Source organism: Engystomops pustulosus, chromosome 4 (genome assembly GCF_040894005.1).
Source record: "Engystomops pustulosus chromosome 4, aEngPut4.maternal, whole genome shotgun sequence".
NCBI lineage: Eukaryota > Metazoa > Chordata > Amphibia > Anura > Leptodactylidae > Engystomops > Engystomops pustulosus.
The window spans coordinates 126,020,394-126,040,669 of record NC_092414.1 but is presented as its reverse complement, the minus strand read 5'-3'; the positions used below and the strand labels follow the sequence as shown (position 1 = coordinate 126,040,669).

At 40.3% G+C, this 20,276-nt stretch overlaps 1 protein-coding gene across 7 annotated transcripts in view; it reads right to left on the bottom strand.

Moving 5' to 3' along the window:
• The window catches only part of UPF2 (UPF2 regulator of nonsense mediated mRNA decay), a 73,691-nt gene that overhangs the window by 16,832 nt on the left and 36,583 nt on the right, over positions 1-20,276 (bottom strand). For 6 of the 7 annotated variants that reach the window (XM_072147354.1, XM_072147353.1, XM_072147352.1 and 3 more), the window contains exons 6-16: positions 17,970-18,116; positions 17,131-17,234; positions 16,919-17,004; positions 14,322-14,430; positions 14,127-14,240; positions 10,945-11,061; positions 7,819-8,004; positions 7,515-7,718; positions 7,135-7,410; positions 3,949-4,132; positions 1,713-1,858 (exon numbers count right to left, since the gene is read on the bottom strand). In XM_072147354.1, the coding sequence (XP_072003455.1) occupies positions 1,713-1,858; positions 3,949-4,132; positions 7,135-7,410; positions 7,515-7,718; positions 7,819-8,004; positions 10,945-11,061; positions 14,127-14,240; positions 14,322-14,430; positions 16,919-17,004; positions 17,131-17,234; positions 17,970-18,116 (1,673 nt within the window). The remainder of the gene's footprint in view (positions 1-1,712; positions 1,859-3,948; positions 4,133-7,134; positions 7,411-7,514; positions 7,719-7,818; positions 8,005-10,944; positions 11,062-14,126; positions 14,241-14,321; positions 14,431-16,918; positions 17,005-17,130; positions 17,235-17,969; positions 18,117-20,276) is intronic. The other variant, XM_072147356.1, reaches the window with a different exon arrangement.

Below are 20,276 nucleotides of genomic sequence, written 5' to 3'. Positions count from 1 at the left end.
GCCAGCCATCTCCCTGCCCCTGTAAATAGCCGACCATCCCCCTGCCCCTGTAAATAGCCGACCATCCCCCTGCCCCTGTAAATAGCCGACCATCCCCCTGCCCCTGTAAATAGCCGACCATCCCCCTGCCCCTGTAAATGGCCAGCATTCCCCCAATATAACCAGGCCCCTACCCCTGTAAATAGCCAGCACCAGTTTTCACAGACCTGCGGGTTGCATCGGAAAGGTGAGTTTTGACTATTGTTTTTCTTGACTCAAGTTTAAGCAGAGTTTGAGTTTTTCAGCAAATTCTTTTGTGCTGATACTTGGGTATATATGGTATTTGAGAAATTAATTGATTAGGTGATATTTCAAAGGTTACTATTAAGTGAATCAGAAATTCTCCCAAATACAGAAAATAGATATGGATAGGAGGTTATGATTAACACTTTTTATACCTAGAGAATATTTCCCTTGATTCAGGGACTATCATTAGACACTTTCAAATATCTTCAACTCTCAGTCAGTGGATACAGGACAGAAAGATTTACACAAACTTTACCAATATCATCTGCACTATTCATTTATAAAATGTTAAAAGCTTGCTTACACAAATATATTGACCAATGTATTGAGGCTTAAATGTTCAGGAATTTTTTGTTGTTTTTTTATACCCTCGCCAAAGCTTCTGCCATGTTGGGTCAGCATAGCTATATGGGTGTAGATTTTTTTGTGTTGAACAATAAACTTGATCACTTTATTCTCTCAGTACACATCCTTTTTTTATTTTTGTGTGTTTTGCACAATGGTTAAGCAAAACTATAGAGAGGAATAACTGAAAGCTAATTTGATTTTTTGATTTTACAGTTTTTATTCATCTCACATGGGGGGAACTTGCGATCATTCGATTGGTTGTATGAAACACTATACTATGCATGTCGGTTTTATAGACAGGCACCTTATATAAGACACTGCCGCTGTTGTCTGGAATCTCCTACTGTACTAGCAGCAGGTAGGAGATAAATTTGGCTACCCTTTCCATAGTTCTGTGATCCATTTCTTTAGAACACAGAAGTCAAGTAGCCAGTTTTGGCCAAATTGCGTACTATACTAGCAGGAATAAGTGAAATTGGCGGGGCAGCAACAATAATAAAGCACAGAAGAAAATAATTTTTAAAAAATCTGATATACGATAACACAAAATTGTCATCTCTTCTCTTTAAGGGAAACAAAAATGCAGTTGGTATGTATTGTGTGTGGGGCTGGGCGGTTGGTCAGGAGAACATGGTATTTATAGCTCTGCTCTTGACGTTTAAAGAGCATCTACCACTAGGATCAAGGATAGTAAACCAAGCACACTGACATACTGGTATGTAGCCCCTCTGGCAGGATCTGCTCTTATTTTAGCTTCTTATGCACTTGTATTTAGAAAAAAGGCTTTAAAGATTATGCAATCTGAGGGGCTCTAGGTTTCATAGGTGTTAAGTGAGCATGGAGCCCTGCAGGCTCATTTGCATAAATTGTAATTTTTTTTTTGTAAAAACAAGAGCATGAGAAGCTTAAAGAAGAGCAGATCCCTCCAGAGTGGGGGCACACACCAGTATGCTTGGTTTACAATCCTTCATCCTAGTTGTAGATGTCAAGGGGGCAATGTTACAAGTGTCAGATTTTGGATAGAGATTGAGATTTTATAGTGTATTTAGGTTAGAACAGAAATAAACAAATATACTGACATCTTCTTCAGGCTCATTCATTTCACTCTCATTTCCAGATTGTTCCTCTGTTTCTGCCCCGGTCTCCTCCTCTTCTTCATCATCCTCGTACTCTAGAGCTCCACCTTCAGCAATACAATGTTTTGAATCTTTATCATTTACCAAACCTTAAAACAGAAACTAGTTGTCAAAACATAGGGTATAGAACCGAAAATCCAAACATATTGTAACCTTCTATTATGTAACACAATCCTGAAGTGAAGACGTTTTTTTTTGTAACATAGAAAAACAAGGCTCTGTTCAAATGTGTGTTGTGCCTTCCACTTATAACAAAAGACACAGCTGGATTTTTCAGATTTTGCTATGGTGCGTCATCTTGTCCACATTTCTCACACATGTACAGCTTTGCTGTTGCTCAAAACTGAAACTCCTTTAAAGCTCAAACCGAAATTGGTTCTCCAAACTAAAATAAATTCTGGCCCATCATTTGAATAGACCATTGTTTTTCAGTGCCTACTAAACATTGACAATGTAGCAAAGTAGACTGACAGGTGTGCCTACTGATCTTACACTAATCTAGGGGTATAATAAAAGAAACAAAGGTAGTCATATTTATATGTGCTTTAACCCCATCCCACCCCAGCCCTTTTTTCGTTTTTGCGTTTTACTTTTTCACTCCCCCACCTTCAAAAATCCATTACTTTTTTTTATTTTTTTCCATGTACAGAGCTATGTAATGGCTTGTTTCCGGCGTAACAAATTGCACTTCAAAATTGTGGCATTTAATATTCCACGCCATGTACTGGGAAGCGGGGGGGGGGGGGGGGGGGGGGGGGAGGGAATCGAAATGTAGTGTAAATGGTGGAAAAAAATTGTATCGTTTTTTTGACGTTTTCACATTTACAAATATTAAAACCTCCTGTACATTTTTTTTCCTTTCATTTTGCCATCTTCTGCCGCTAATAACTTTTTTCTACTTTGGTGTAGGAGCTGTGGGTGAAGTCATTTTTTGCGACTTTTGAAGACTTTTTCAATGCTATTTTTTGTGACTGTACAACCTTTTGATCACTTTTTATTGAATTTTTAACATTTTTCAAAATGGCAAAAAAGCTTCATTTTCGACTTTGGGCGCTATTTTCCGTTACAGGGTTAAACTCAGTGTTGTAAAACAACCGTTGTTATATTTTGATAGAACAGGCATTCTCGGACGCGGCGATACCTAATGTGTTTATGATTTTTACTGTTTATATATAGGACTGCTAGCGAAAGGTGGGATGGTTTGCATTTTTATTATAATTTTTTTTTTCAACATATTTTTACAATTTTTCAGAATCCCTAGTGTACTTTTAACCCTAAGTTGTCTGATCGATTCTACCATATACTGCTATACTGTGGTATGGGTCAAAACGAGACATCTTGGGGTCTTCGGAAGACCCGAGGCTGTCATAGCAACAGATCGACGCTCCCCGATGATGTCACGATGGTGGCAGCCATGCATCGCCATCTTTTTGAAGCAACTAGCACCCACGATCGGTGCTAGCACCGTGAGCCTTCTCCATGCACCCACATACGTGCGTCGGGAACAGGGTAATTTACAATTCTTGGCTCCCTGCTAGCAGCATGTGGTGAGTCATTGGGGAGGGGTGACAGCTGCCGCCTGTGTGTGCCTGTATCAGTCTTTTATCCTCCAAGCTCATGCAGTTCTCCCCACTTCCGGTCATGTGCATTGAGCAGGCAGAGGTATGAGGAAGAGAGTGTGGAGAAGAGGAAGAATTCATGAGAAGATACAGGCACACACAGGCTGCTGCCCTCTCCCTTCACGGTACTTGGGACCACACGCTGCTCACAGGGAGGCGGGTAATGTAAATCAAACTATTAAAACTAAACTACCCAAATGATTCAAAATGCTGACAAACACCTTTTTACAATCAGCATTACATAGCCTATTGGAACCTGTCACCAGCTATAAATAGCATTCCTGGTGACAGGTTCACTTTAATAGAAAACACTTTTGGGCTTTTAATATTATGGATTTAAACATAGGCAAAGACATGTAAGAAATGTTACCAGGAACAAAGCAAAGAACACAGCGAGAGGATTTCAAGATCGGTCAACAGCAGAGAATTGTACTAAGAAATTATTTTTTTTAAACTTGGGTTGCTTATCGATTGACAAGAGAATGGAAGAGTAACTGTCTGCTAAGAAAAAATACAGAAGGATCAAGAAGGTACAAGAATACTGTTTCTACACCTCTCACCTAGTTTAACCAGAAACTCTCGTTCCAGATCTTGAACTTGTCGGACAGCTTCATTTAAAGAATTGCACAGTTTCATCTTGGGCCTCAGCAGTTCCAGGGTATCGCTTATCATATAGTCAATGTCTATGGGAAATGGGTGGTCTTTTGTCCATACATCCAGGCTTTTTTTCCACCAGACATAGCGCTACAAAATGAAAAAAAAATGTGGCAAATGCATCTGATGTGATAAAACTACACCCAGTAAGGGCTGACAAAACTAGGAGTGGGGGGGGGGACATTAAACAATATGACCCCATAATAATAAAAATCATATCTAGCATCATTTTATCCCAGTACCCATGAAAACTACAAGAAAATTACATTTCTGTAGAAAATGACAACCTTTGCTGTTGGAGACAGAACGCAACCAGATTAAGTCTAGTGAAAATCAATACTATAGGTAGAATAAGCATTATTGGTATGATCAGAAGTTTAGTGATCTATAAAATAAAAAAACTGTGAAAAATGTAAAATGAATTCAAACTGCATACAAAAAGAGACTTTTAATGTGTACGTAGCAGACACACATCTGCAAGGCACATGACAAGACCTCCTGGTGCTTAGTTACAGCTGTGCGATGTCCTGTACACCATTATTGATGTACCAGCTTTCACACAACATCAGTTACTTGGCTCCTCCTTCTCTCTTCCCTACCTCACATTTCAGAAGCAAAGAGGAAAAATGAGCAAAGCTTGTACAGTATGGGTGCTTTAATATTAAAAGGAGGATTTCTATTTCTAATTTTTCATGATAACTCATAACGCAACTCCTGCAGTTTGGCGGCGACAACTCCGGATGAAAGTGCTGGTACGTTATCGTGGTGAAACAGCACCTTCTTTTTCGACAAATGCAGCCGTGTCTCCTTCAATTTTTCAACTATAGTATTGTCCAGTGATCGTTCTTTTTTCTAAAAAATTAATGAGGATGACGCGGCTCGCATCCCAAAAAAAATCATCGCCATGATCTTTCCAGCCGATGGGACAGTCTTTGCCTTCTTTGGAGCAGATTCACCGGGAGAAATCCATTGTTTTGATTGTTGCTTAGTTTCTGGTGTGTAATGATGAATCTAGGTTTCATCAACGGTGACAACTCGATGCAAAAACTCGAATTTCGCTTAAATTGCTCCAAACACTGCTTTGAAGTTAACAGCCTCATCCGCTTGTTGTCCACCATGAGCAATCGCGGCACCCATCGGGCCGACAATTTTTTTTATCACCAACTTATCATGTAAAATATTAATTGCCGTTCTGGTCGACATACCTACGGCCTCTGCTACTTTGCGCACTTTCATTAGTTGATCAGCAAGTATCATGTCGTGGACTTTTTGAATGATTTCCCCAGTAACCACGTCTGCTGGGCGTCCTGGTCGCTCCACATAAAATATGGATATGTTCGCCCATGTTTAAATTCGATGAACCAATATCTAACTGTGGTCATAGTCCCCATAAACAGCATCCAACTTTGCTTTTATCTCCTCTCATTTTTTTTCCATCCAAAAACAAAAAGTGAATTACCGAACGATACGGTATTTTTTCCATCTTGGCGAAAATCACAAAAAACGTCTTACTCAAATGGCTGCCAAATCCAAACTAACCTATCAATCAGTCTGCAATTTGTTTTGCAGTCGTTTGATAGATGGCAGCACACGATGATAACACCAACTTCCCTCAGGAACGCCCTCTGTCATTAAACACGGGTACTTATTTAACCGCCCTTATATAACACAAAGGAAAAGGGAATGTGCCTGCAGAATTATGTGCATTATCTGTTGAAATAATCACAACCGAAACTTGAAATATAGAAGATGGTGCAATGTGGAAATGATGATTTATGAATGCAAAACACGAATAAAAATTAGCCAAGTGCATCCTATTTTACTAAAGGAACTTACAACCATATAGTCAGCAATTGAAGAAAAAAGGATGGCTGCAGCTCTCCTTTTAAAAGATTGAATTCTTTATTTGAATCTTGGTCTTTGGTGTGTATGCAGCCTACGCATTTTAAGTGGTACCCGGCTCTTAATCTTGCCACGTGTCAGAGCCGGGTACTACTGGAAACCATGCTTTTAAGAAGATTCAAATAAAGAAATCAATCTTGTAAAGGGAAGTGCTGCAACAGTCTTTTTGACTACATTTACAGAATACATAACCTGCAGTCCTAGCATGCACCGCATTTGCATTCCCACAGGAGTTTGCTGATACGCCAGAACATTACTACATAGCACCAGGGATATTCACCTGCAAGCTTCAACAAACAGGGTGCGCTGTATTGCCTCTTTTCATTGTGAAATTACTACTATATTTGTTTGTTTCTCTTGCACAAAAGGTGTCCATAGCCTTTATGTTTATTATTTGATTTATAGGGGCATTGAAGAGAACCCGTCATGCAAAATAACCCCCGTAAACTAAATATATTTTCACAAACTGCCATTAGAGAGCATTGCCTCTATCCCCTCATTGTCCCTCTACATGCCTGTAAACCTAAGCAATGTGGTCCTAAAGCTGTATGCAAATGACCTGTGAAATGTCCAATGAAGCATTAGCATATTCAAGCTGTCCACCTTATTCATTAGAGTGGGAGGTACAGCCACACCCCCAGTGCATGACTGACAGCCTGTATAATGATGTGAGGCTGTATAATGATGTGCTTCCTGGTGCTGGCACCCCTGCAGTCTGTGTGTGTATAGGAGAGATACTACAGCTCCAGGCTGCAGCCATGTTATAGCAGAACATGTCAGATTCATGTGTAGCTGATGTCTGTGTCTCTCACCTGTATATTAGGAGAATGCAGCATGTCAGCAGATGCAGCACACACACTAGCCATGCTTTACTATACATTACACACAGACATGAGAAGGGGGAGGAGAGGGGAGGGGTAACAGGGGTGACATCACTGCCTCTGACCATGTGACCAGCCTCATTTACATGATAAAAAATAGATGATTTTACAATGAATAATGTATGAAATAACTAGATAAAGGCTGGGATGGGATCCTTGTGAGCTGCTCCAACAGGTAGTAGTGACAGGACAAGTGACACAGACCTCATGACAGGTGTCCTTTAACTGGCTAGCATTCAGACATTTTTAAGAATTGTTTTTAGATCCGTGAACTATTAAAGTAAAGAAATTGTGCAAAGCATCTCATACCTGAAAGTAAACAAGGAAACAGTCAAGTTTCCGCTTGCTAGATCCTCTGTCAAAATACTGGCCACATGTATCAAGAATGGTGCAAACTAATCGAATACGAAACAAGTGCTCAGGAGGATCAAGGAGACTTGAGCTGCCGTCGGTGTTCACACCAAAGAAAATAAAGGAATAAAGTGTACGGAAAATAACTGCAGATTCCACCATTCTGTAGTTGTACAGCTCTCCAAGAAACTTAGCACTGCTTATTCTGCGTTGGTTAAACTTTGGCTGATTAACCTATTTGAACAAAGAAATAAAAAATAAATAATCGTTCAAAGGTAAAAAGCCTTGTTTTTAGAACAGGAACAGTCCAATAAACAAAACCATCTTCTAATTCTTACTTCCATCCCAAGACGAATGTCTTCTAATACACCATCAACCACATGAATTCCAACATCCTCTTGATAGAGCACGAGACCTGCTAGGAGGTTGGCTACACAGTGGATACTGTTGTACTTCACGTTCCAAATGTTGATCATGCAGCAAATGACATATTCTTTCACCTCTGGATCCTGCCATGGCAACTTTCTCATCTGCCGCAAAACCTGAAAAGAACATTATTCATGTGTACCATTGATTTATGCAAAGTTATAGACATTAAGGCTCAATCAGTCTTGAATCAAAGCTAAATTAATTATGTCTAACCTTTTCTGTTGTGACTTTGGAGAGATCTTTATATAGAAGTTTCCTAATGTACTCTTGCAGGGGTGGCCTCTTCTTTTTCACGGTCTTCTCAGCTGGAGGTGGATTGCAGTAATAGTACGCATTCTCCACCATGGTTACATATCGTGCATCCAAATGCATGGCTTGCTTTTTGCGCATCATTTGTTCCTAGGGAAAGAAAACATTTATAAATGTCTAAGAAAAAAAAAAAAGTGTTGACATTATTTCAGGTGATAAAGCTATTGCATTTGTTCATAAATACCAGGTGAGGTCAATCCGGAAGCTCCCAGTGATACTATTATGTCACTTTAACAGGTATTTCATATAATACTCATTGTCCATCTGACTTTACCCTTCTCCACTATGGATAATATACTTGCAGAATAACTTATCTGGATGGTAATTTCTAATAGGGCTTATAGATTATCTTATTGGGAATGTGTGGGGAAACCGTTTCGCTAAGGGCATCCGTTAGTTAATAGGGCTCTATGGGATCCTGTCTTGTGGTGACAATTTCCCTTTAAAGGAAATCTGCCATCAAAATCAAGCATGATAAACCAGGGACACGGACAGTACTCTTATATTTGTTATTCATGGCCTCCTTCATTCTAAAATCAACTTGGGGGACTATGGGGACATTACTTGAGCCCCTCAGTGCTGCAGCTTCACAGCCTGTTATTGTCTCCCCCTCTGTTCCCAGAGCAACCCCCCCCCACCCCCCAACTTGAGTGGGCCTCCTGGCACACTTTAGCAGCCCTTGAAGCTATAGCATGGAGGGGACCTTCTGGCTCATTAGCATACTTTAAAAAGTTGCATTTTAAAAGTAAGGAGGCCATAGATAACAAATCTAAGAAGTTTTCCACAGCCACAGTAAGTGGTTTATTCATGCTTGATTTTTATAGTAGTTTTCATTTAGTGAAAATCTGTGATAATAGCATGGTAGCTGGACACATCCAAATTGTTATGTGAAGTATTTCCCCAAAGCAAAGAGATTGCTTTAAAAAAATCCATCCTGATATCTATTAGTTTGTATGGGTATATATACAAGTCTACTGCTTTGGTGCGTGCGAGTACTTGGCTGTAATGCATGTCAAGTGAACTTTAAACTTCTTGCTATCATTTTGACTACAAGGCACCAAGCTTAGAAAAGCTCGCCCTGCTAGAACATTCTTTGGGAGCAAGACATAAAGCACAGATTTCCTTGAAGAAAAATATTTTAGTACAGCTTGTAAACACCCTGGCTTTCGTATAATCTGACTTGTGTTTATAACATAGATAAGGATTCTTGTTAAGAAACAAAATAAACTCATTGCACAGATTCTTCACCCCTCGAATAGGAGTCAAGTAAATACCTCACCGCAAAGAATGTGACAGAACGTCAATTTGAAAAAATAAATGTGAAAGGGAACCTGTTATCAGGTTCATGCTGCACCCAACTAGGGGCATAATACAACCCCTACAGGTTTCCTCAAAGCAGAGTCTCATGTTTTACACTACGGCCTCTTAAAGAACACTCCGTAGAAGTCACCAAAGCACATGGAGATCAATGTGTGACAACTGCTCCCTCTTTATTTACCACACTCTCCTTATTGACATTAAAGGAAAACAACCATGTGGATTTAGTGGTTTTTAACCCAAGTACACTTACCGCCTGATAAGGACGCCTGATAAGGATGCCGCCTGAAACGGGATGCCCTCTTCATTTAGCCATTTACTCCTATTGTTTGTGAAGAGGGTCTTTTAAAAATGTGCAAATGAGCCTCAGGGAAACCCCTTCTGGCACAGCAAATTATTGCGCATATGCCGTCTGTGTCTGTGCCAGAAAATCAGTGATAGTCGAAGGAGCCAGATGGGGCTTCTGTGTAGTACACATGAGGCCCTTAAGGTCATTTTCCATATATAAAAAATCCTTTAAACACGGAAAATGTCCTTAAAAGCCAAATGAAAAACGAATGCTGTCTCAGGAGGCACATGCCAGCATATAAGTACACTTGGGTCAAAACCACTAAACCCATATGGTCGATTTCCTTTAATGATTTGTATGTAATTTAAACCCATTTTTGTTTGGTATACTTAAAGGGGTTTGCCCATGAAAGAAGGTTCTCAAATTTTAATCCCCTATTCAATGAAGATTTTTTAACCCCTTACTTTGCAATTTACGCAGTTTTATTGCTGTTTTTGCTCTCTATCACTCCCTAGACAAGTCAGTGTATGTGAGCCAGGTAATCTTATTCTGGGGATATAACACGAACAGAGGGGAGCACAAATGCCATTCTAACTGTTATGTAATGTGCTCTGCAGTGCCTATTGGGACTTGTCACCAGTGAAAGTCTGCCTGCTGGTGACAGTTTCCCTTTAAGTCTAGTTATGAAAAAAAAACACTGAAATTCGGCTAAAATGTTTTGCTTCTAAGACAGATAGTGATAAAAAACACAGCAAAGTGTGATACCCAATTTCTCAAGAGTATGCCAATATCCCATATTTGGTGGTGAACTGCGGTATGGGCACACAACAGGACATTGAAGAAAAGGAGTGCCTTTGCAGACCAATTTTGCAATGCCACATTTTACAGGTATATTTCTTTTGGCAATGTGGACATATGAGGGCTTGTTTTTTTGCAGGAGCAGATAATCTTTTTTGGCAAGTTTTTCAGGTTTTTGTTTTTCCACATTGTTATCACTGTTTTCTATCATTGTCAGAGAGTGTCAGATATACACTGCCACTGTGCTGCCCAAATCTTTGACCTTACTTCCTCATTGCCACAAAGAAAGAAGACACAAACTTACAGGCATCAGGAAAAGTTTGTAACTATAACAAACTTTCACGTGAACCCCATGATCAATTCATCGTGTTGTTTACAGTACTTATCCATTCCCACTGACTTACCACAATACTTGAGCTGCTGATAGCATGAAGTACTGAAGCCACACAGAGATGTTCTGTCAGCACTGTGATCACTCCACGTGAATTAACATGCTTCAGACACAAAGACCATCTCTACAGCCCATTAATTTACATGGGGTCAGCATCAAGGGGTTAAACACGATTATTATTTTTTTTAAGAGTTTATCAATTCAAGGAGAAGTATAATAAATAGATTATTTTTACCAATAGTACACTTGTGCGCAAGTGGGAATCAGGAGATCGAAAGAGAAATCTTCCACAGGTTTCCAGAAGTGTACAGGCCATTTCAATGTGGTGATGGGAGAAGTCAGACAGCAGCATCTGTGAACATAAATTATACATGTTTGAAAAGGTTGTGTGCAGAAGACAATTGATTAAAAAAATGCTCACATTTCTAGGTCTAATAAGCAAGCCAAAAGCCAGTGCAGGATTCACCTAATTTGATCCTTTTCTACAAGGCTCCCTGCCTGCTGCTAGTATGAGCAGAAAGAAGGTAGGAAATGTCAGCACAACAATACAAGCTGTACAATAGAGTATATAATAGGCTATCAGCAATACTGACAATGTAGACAATGTACACTGCACTAATATAGCTGTGTAACTGAAAAAATTATTATGGTCTTGTAATGTGGCCATACAAGAATAAAGTTATCATGTTATAAATACAACACCATAAATAAACGTCATATAATTTTTGTAAAACAATAAGTAGACACACCATTTGTGATCATCTATCATTCATTTGTTATTCCAATAAGCTAACCATGTACATCTGATTAGGGTTGCACAATGTATCGAAACCTCGGTACTCGTTTGATAATTTCAGAATCTGGAAACGGTTAAACAGGTTTGCCCATGAAGGAAAGTTCTCAAATTTTAACCCATTAGGGATGTTTACACAATAAAGATCATTTCGTTACCCACTTACTTACTTTACAATTTTACAGTTTTATTGCGGTTTTAGCTCATATAACACATAATAATAGTGATTGTCAGTGTAAAATTCCGGAGTGTGGGCAGGGACTCTCTAAGCAGACACATTATGAACCTTGTGTGCTGACAATGTGCTTAGATTAATCGGGGTCCAGGTTTATCTACACTTTCATTTAGCTTCTGAATATAACACACAATGACACACTCAGCCTTGCGAACTCACCTATAACACACACTGTCAGCTCTACTATATCTCAGCTAGAACACAAAGTCAGCTCTGCTATAGCTCCTTCCCTTGATATAAAGATCTTATCTTGCTTGTAGAGAAAGTCTGTGCATGCTGCTTGCTGGAAGTGAAGTGTGTGCGAGTCTTAGCTGGTCTTGTAATGGAGGGGGGGCTGGGGCAGAGATCACAATGCAATGTGCAGACAGCAGAAGCTTTTCATGAGAAGAATCTGTCCTGCCGACCATTATCAGAAGATTTAGTCTGATTCCAGAGCAAATGAAAATGCATACACCAGGACTGAGAGACAGGTTGGAATTAGAGCTGTGAAATGCTGTATTTATGTTAATAACAGTGAATAAGAGAATGTGCTATTTTGTTACCCTGATTATATTTAAAAGAATCTTGTTTTCGGGGGGAATACCCCTTTAACCCCTTAAGGACGCAGGGTATTTTCGCTAATTTCTCGCTCTCCATCTTTAAAAATCCATAACTTTTTCATTTTTCCGTGTACAGAGCTGTGTGAGGGCTTATTTTTTGCGTAACAAATTTTACTTTCCCATGATGTTATTTATTATTCCATGCCATGTAGTGGGAAGCCGCAAAAAAAATTCCAAATGTGGAAAAATTGAAAAAAACTGCATGTGCGTCATGTTCTTGTGGGCTCAGTTTTTACGACTTTCACTCTGCGCTCCAAATAACACCTCTACTTTATTCTTTGGTTCGGTGCGATCACGGTGATACCAAATTTATATAGGTTTTATTGCGTTTTAATACATTTTCAAAAATTAAACGAATGTGTACAAAAAAGAAAAAAAAAATTTTGCCATCTTCTGACGCGAATAACTTTTTCATACTTTGGCGCATGGAGCTGTGTGAGGTGTCATTTTATGCGAAATGAGCCAATGTTCTCATTGCTACCGTTTTGAGGACTGTGCAACATTTTGATCATTTTTAATTACATTTTTTATGTCATCTAAAAAGGTGTAAAAGTCGCGTTTTGGACATTTGGGCGCCATTTGCCGTTCCGGAGGTCACCGCCGTCAATAACTGTTTTTATATTTTGATAGATCGGGCATTTTGGGACGCGGCGATACCTAATGTGTCTGTGATTTTTACTATTTATTATATTTTATATCAGTTCTAGGGAAAGGGGGGTGATTTGAACTTTTAATATTTTATTATTTTTTTACATTTTTTAAACTTTTTTTTTTCTTTTTTTTCCCACTATTTCTTAGACCCTCTAGGGTACATTAACCCTAGATGGTCTGATCGCTCCTGCCATATACTGCAATACTGCTGTATCGCAGTATATGGCATTTCTGCTCACTATACATTACAATGAGCCACAGGCTCATTGTAATGCATATGCAGAAGCCATGTATCCTCGGGTCAAACGAAGACCCGAGGCTACCATGGCAACCGATCGCCGCCCCCCGATGACGTTCGGGGGAGCGGCGATCGGAGGTAAGATGGCGGCGCCCACGCGCCGCCAAATTTAAAGTGCCACCGGCGACTTTGCCGGCGGCAAAGAAAAGGTTAACACCCGCGATCGGTGCAAGCACCGACCGCGGGTGATAGCGATGGGTCTTTGCTGCGATATGCAGCAAAGCCCATCTCTGTATGAAGAAGGCTCAGCCCGTGAGCCTTCTTCATACAACCTTCACAGCTCCGTGGCGGATATATCCGTCACGGAGCGTGAAGGGGTTAATACTGAGTTTCTGTCATTTATGGTTCTGTGACTGCACACTTAATATTGAATTCAGATAATATGATACTTTCAAGAAAAGAAAAAAAGTATCAGCATCGAGTATTGTGAAACTTCTCTGGGTTTCATATCACACTCAAAATTCTGGTATTGGTGCAGCTCTAAATCAGATTTGATAGCAATTCATAGAATAAAACTGTTTAAGGGCCCATTCACACTGCTGTTGCCCACCGTACCATAGCACGGCGTGCACACAGCGGCGGCGGGGAGAGGAGGAGGAGGAGGAGGAGGGAGGAGGTGAGCTGCTCACCCCAGCCCCTCTCCATAGGAATACACAGGACATGTCCTATCTTTCTACGGAACGGTGCAGCACACACAACGCCGTGAGGCCATAGAAGTGTATGGGGGACTTATATACGCCATCTATACGTCAGCCGTATATACACCCCCCATATGTTCGTGTGAAGTTGTGTTAAAAAGGACAAACAAATAAGGGAAGAAATATAGCGTTCAACAGCAAACCTTTAAGCAATGCAGGGTGTCTGTTCTGCTAAACATCTTGAATTTGGCAAGTTCACCGATGAACCTCACAGTCTTGTTCTTGGTTTCAATGTTGATCTGGTCCTTCTTTCTTACCTGTATTATTAAAGTATCAATATTAATTTGTAATGCATAATATTGTTCAGAAAAAAAAGGATTTCTTCACTGATCACTTACATGGAATCTAAAATCCCCCTTAAGCATGGAACAAAGATCTTCTGCAACATCTGACATACATGGGTGCAAGGTAGCAACCAGTCTTGCGTAAAAGGGCAATAAATCCAACCTAAAAACAAAACAGAAACTAATTAAAGCAGTAAGTAGCACGCATGTTTTCAAGGTGCCCACAAGAATTTTTTCTAACATGTCATAAAGACACTGGAAGTTCTCAGGACATGTAGGTGTTGAACTTCACAGCAGCGAAAATGATGGATCAGAAATGCTCATCTGATATATCTGGCCTTTGGCTGCAATGCAGTAAATCTGAATTGAAGGTCTATGTAAATAAAGGGGTTTTTCCAGGAAAAAACAAATCTCACATGTCAATTCCCTAGTGATGTTAACACAATAAAGATCATTTTAAGTCCTTACTTTACAAAGTTACTCAATTTTATTGCTGTTTTAGCTCCTATCACTCCCTAGGCTGCTCAGTGGAAAATACCAGGGTGTGGGCGGGGCCTCTCCACATTATGCTCCATCTAGCTTTGTGGGGTGACAATGCGGTTACATTATCAGGGTACAGGTGTAAATACGCTTTCATCTGCTTCTGACATTGTACTAACACACTGATAGGAGGAGAGATGAGACAGATCAGAGATTATGAGATGCCTATTACACATAGGCTGACAGACACTTACACTGCCAGCACTGCTACATCTCACAGATATGTGCCTGCCTCCCCCTTGTAGTTTGCAGCTGGCTGGCAGGAAGTGAATCAGTGAATGTCAGCGAGAGCTCTGTGCTAGGACTTCCAGGCTCAGAGCAGAGAGACACATACTCAGCAGCACAGCTGTCAGACCTCAAATCAGAAGTTACAGGGTTCTGCCTAGGGGTAACTGAAATTGTGTACACCAGGAGGATAGATACAAGTTGGAACTATATCTGTGAAATGCTGTATTTTTGTTTATAACAGTGAATTAGATAAAGTGTTAATTTGTTATCCTGATTACATATAAGAAACTTGTCTTCATGGGAATACCGCTTTAAAGAGAACCGGTCTCCAGCTGAATTGCTTTTAAACCACAAAAAGTACCTCATATGGTTGATTTCCTGTTTGCTGGACATTTCTTTATAAAGGGCCAACGCTGCTTGCAGCCAAAAAATTAAGTTATATGCACAGTCTGCTTTCAGTCAGGGGGGGGGGGTAGGGTTCTGGACACAAGTTAAGAAGGCACTCTTCCTTTAGCCGCATTGTCATAAAACCACACCTCCTTATCTCCTTGTAGCCGCAGCCAGCCCTGCAGCCTCGTCAACTTCCAGTAGTGCTGCGGTCTCGGCTGAATTCTTGCGCATGTGCAGTGGGACAGTCATCTCCAGGCCTGTGCGTACCTGGTGGGGAAAAGGCGCACTGTGCATGCACAGAAATTCAGTTAAGACCGGTGTGTCGATGAGGAGCCAGGGACGGCAGCAACTACAAGGAGGCGGGTTATATGACAATGCGGCTATGAGTAGGGGTGCCTAGTTGACTCTTCCGCCCGGAACCCCACCCCCTAACTGGAAGCGAGCTGTGGACAGAACTTCTTATTTCTATTGTCCTTCCAACAGGATGTAACTTCTCAAAGCATTGTCATGATTGGTTAAACCGCCAAGTCATTAGAAGTTCAGGTGTGGGTTTAGCCCAAGCAGCCCCCCCATTGTTGTTGATGTCATCAGGAGACACGACCCTCCTCAAAACGGCAGTAGAAGACCACAGTAATTTAAATGTTGATCGCGACTTTGCCAAAGGAATTTGAACTGGTGGGGAATTTTTAATTTTAACGGGTCCGCTCATCTCAAGTTAAAATAATACCCATGATTGGTTAGTTTTCAATCCATCTCCTGGTTGGTAACACATACCGAGGTCCATTAAGTCTTTCTCTGACTGGTTAACGCTCAATAGAAACTTTACAAAATGCATATAGATATTAAATAACTGTTTAGCAAGTACACAACTTATCTTGACATAAGGATACTAGCATCTATAGTTTGAGTGAGGCAGACTGGCATCCCCATCTTATTGTTTATGTAGTAAGACATTAGAAACATGTGGTTGTAATATATTTGCAGTACAGATGGGAGGTAACACAATTATATGAACTCAAATCTGCCAGCCTCCTGTTTTTCTTGCACATCTGCAAAAATGGTTAACATACAGACTGCTTTTGGGGCCATATGCCTCAGAATAAGATAAAATATGATTGAGAGACGTCCCTCAAAAACGATTAAGAGAACGTAGTTTGCAGCCATAGGAAAAATATTTTTGTGTGCAGAAGGCCGTTGTGCCACATGTTTTACATTGCCTATTTACACGGTAAGGACCATTTCAGTTATTTCCTTAGCGGTTTTTATTTTTTGTTTTGTTTAATAAAACCCAGGTGTGGAGTCCACCAGTAAGTTAGCATCCACTGACCTAAAAGCACTTGTAGCCTTTCCAAGGAAATGTTTTCTAAAAAGAGATGAAGGTTGACTTTTTTTGATTCAAAGTTTAGCTAATTTGCTTTCGCTTTCTTCGAGTCTTGGGTATTTAGGTTTTTGTTGTGTAACCCAGGCCCAATACAAATTAGATTTTTTTTTACCTTTGTCTAGGAACAATGAAAAGCGCTCTAACTAGTTTCCGTCTATTTGCTTTTGTATTCATATTCATGCAGAAATCCATTGCAGCCTAAAATTTCAAACAAAATAAGAAAACACAACAGCAGCTTATTAGACTAAGAACTAATGCCGAATTCTATAACATAACATGTCCATAAATATTTTCCTGTCGTTTTCCCAACTAAACTCTTAATACCTTGTCTATGAGATCACGATTAACACAGTTTGGCAACTGCTGAATGAAAGCATCAACAATAAGCTTTAAATGAGACCCAGTGCTTGCTTCCTCGTCTTCTTGCTCTGTAAAAATAAAAAGAGGTGAATATAAAAGAGGTGAATGTATATCAACCTAGGTAATATATGGAGTGTTTTAATAAAAATATGCCATCCACTTGCTAAGCTAGCCAATGATGTTGTGGGGAAAATCCCCAAATCACCAGCATTACAGGTCTACAAAAAAGTGCTGCTGCATCCTGCAATTACCTGTCTAGCAGCGCCCTCCTGAAGAATTTTCCATTACTACAAGTACCTGAACAGGTTCTGTTGAAATTTTTTCCAGACTTCAGGATCCCAGCACAATTTTTGTATTAAACTAAGCCAACTAAAAGAGGTGGAACGTTTGAGTCTTAAATTATCAACACATTTTGATAAATCTGGTGCAGACTTTTTAGTCTAAATTTTAGACAGCCGTGAACTTGAGTGGCAGTCAACCACCTTAGACAAACTGGGCCTAAGGGTGCATCTATATATACATATAGATTTTTTTTAATCCTCAAATCTGGACAACTGTTGATCAAACTTGATTTTGAGGATAAAAACGGATGCAGACAATATACTTTTTTATTTATTTATTAAGTGTGTTCTATGCATATCCATGAAGAAACTACTGTTAAATAAAAAATCCAATTGTTGGCCATGAACAAATTCAGTCCCTAATTTGAGAAAAGCAAAAAATTTTAATCTAGTAGACTTTAGAATAGCTAGCCATTTCCACATATATTCTACTCACCACAGCTAACTCTAGGTTTTTGTTACCTTGCTCATCAAGTAGTTTTTTGGTGAGGTCTTCTGCTTCTTCAACTCCTTCTAGCTCCATGGTATCATCATTTATATCCAAATTTTCCAATTCCAATTCTAGCTCTTCTGTAGTAGAGACATCCCTTTCTTTACAATCTTTAGAATCTGAGGAAGTCAGATGTAGAGATTGTAAGCAGAAAAACAAACAAACACTTTACAGCAATTACAGGCTACTTTCACACTGCTGTTTGCTCATCCAGCCGTAGCCCAGGCGAGTTCCTTGGCAGTGTGTTGGATAGGAGGCTGCTCAACCATCTCCAAAGCCATGTATGGCGCCCAGCCAGATGGAGCATGGGTTCTCTTTTCCCGTGCAGGGTAAGGTGCCACACGTTTGTGTGATTACCGTACTGCCGACAGAAGGGTAGATATCTCTGGTTCTATAAAGCATCCATATACAATCCAGATATCATATTAACCCCTTAAGGACATAGGTTTTTATTGCTAATTTCTTGTTCTCCAACTCCAAAAATCCATAACCTTCATTTTTCCGTGTACAGCTCTGTGTGATGGCTTATTTTTTGCTAAACAAATTTTACTTCGCAGGGATGTTATTTATTATTCCATACCGTGTACTGGGAAGCTGGAAAAAAAATTCCAAATGTGGTGAAATTGGCAAAAAAAAACCAATGCGTATCTTTCTTGTGGGCTCAGTTTGTACGACTTTCACTGTGCGCTCCAAATAACACAACACCTCTGTGTGTTCGGTACGATCACGGTGATACCAAATTCATATAGGTTTTATTGCGTTTTAATACATTTTCAACAATTAAATGTGTATGAAAAAAAAATTATGCCATCTTCTAACCCTAATAACTTTTTCATACTTCAGTGTACGTATCATTTTTTGGTAAATGAGCCGACGTTTTCATTGCTACCATTTTGAGGACTGTGCGTCATTTTGATCACTTTATGTGATGCACTGTTGGGCACTGTTTTAAGTTATGGGGTTCATCACTGCCAACAACTATCATATTTTGATAGATCGGCATTTTAAGTTGCGGCAATGCCTAACGTGTTCGTGACTTGTACTGTTTATCACGTTTTATATCAGTTCTGGGGAAAGGGGGTTGATTTGAACTTTTAGGTTTTTTTACATTTGTATTTTTTTTTTTTTAACCATTTCTTACACCCTCTAGGGTACATTAACACTAACATTAACACCATATATGGGAGCAAGCACCAGTAGTTTCACATAATTATACAGGCTGTCAGTCACGTGTATAGGAGTATCTCATACACACAGGCTGCAGGGGGCGCCAGCACCAGGAAATATAAAGGAGCCAACACCAGGAGTGTCATCATTACACAGGCTGTCATTCACATGTATAGGAGTATCACACACACACACAGGGGGCGTGGCAACCAGCACATATGGGAGCCAAAACCGGGCTGTCAGTCAGTTGTATAAAATTATCTCATACACACAGGTTGCAGGGAGCTTGGCCTGCAGAAGCAGGAAGCACATAGAGAAGCCCGCACCAGGAGTGTCACATCATTATACAGGATGCAGTCATGTATATAGGAGTATCTACTAGACATACAGGCTGCAGGGGTTTGGCCTTCAGAGCCAGGAAGCACAGAGGCAGCCAGCAACAGGAGTGTTACATACACAGGATGCAAGGGGCGCCAACACGAGTAAGCACATAGAGGCAGCCAGCACCAGGAGTGTCACATGATTATACAGGCTGTCAGTCAAGCACTGGGGAAGGTGTGGCTGTGCCTCCCACTCATGAATAAGCTGGACAGCTGAATATGATAATGATTCATTGGACCAATCTCGGGTCATTTGCATACTGCTTTAGGACCTGATTGTGTAAGTTTACAGGTATGTAGAGGGGCAATGCTTTAGAATGGCAGTTTATGAAAATATATTTTGGTTTGAGGGATTAAATTTACCTTAAAGGTTCTGTGAGACACTGAAGGGGTTAACTGTGGATGGGCGGTATGTTTCCCCTAGGTTTTGCTTCTATGCAAGGCCTTAGTGCTGAGGTGGGTTTGTCCAGCACCTTGGACACAGGTGATGGGAACACCCTAATTAGCCTGGATAAAATGACACAGCAGAGTTGAGTTGACCAGATACGGGGTGAGGAGGTTGAGCAACTTGTAGTACCCCAATCTCACCGTAGGCTGGTGCTAGAGTTGGCACACAAACATGTGCTGGGAGGGCACTTAGGTGCTGAGAAGACCCGAGAAAGGATCCTGCAGAGATTTTTCTGGCCCGGGGTGTGGGAGGAGGTAAACCGGTATTGTAGCTCCTGCCCTGAG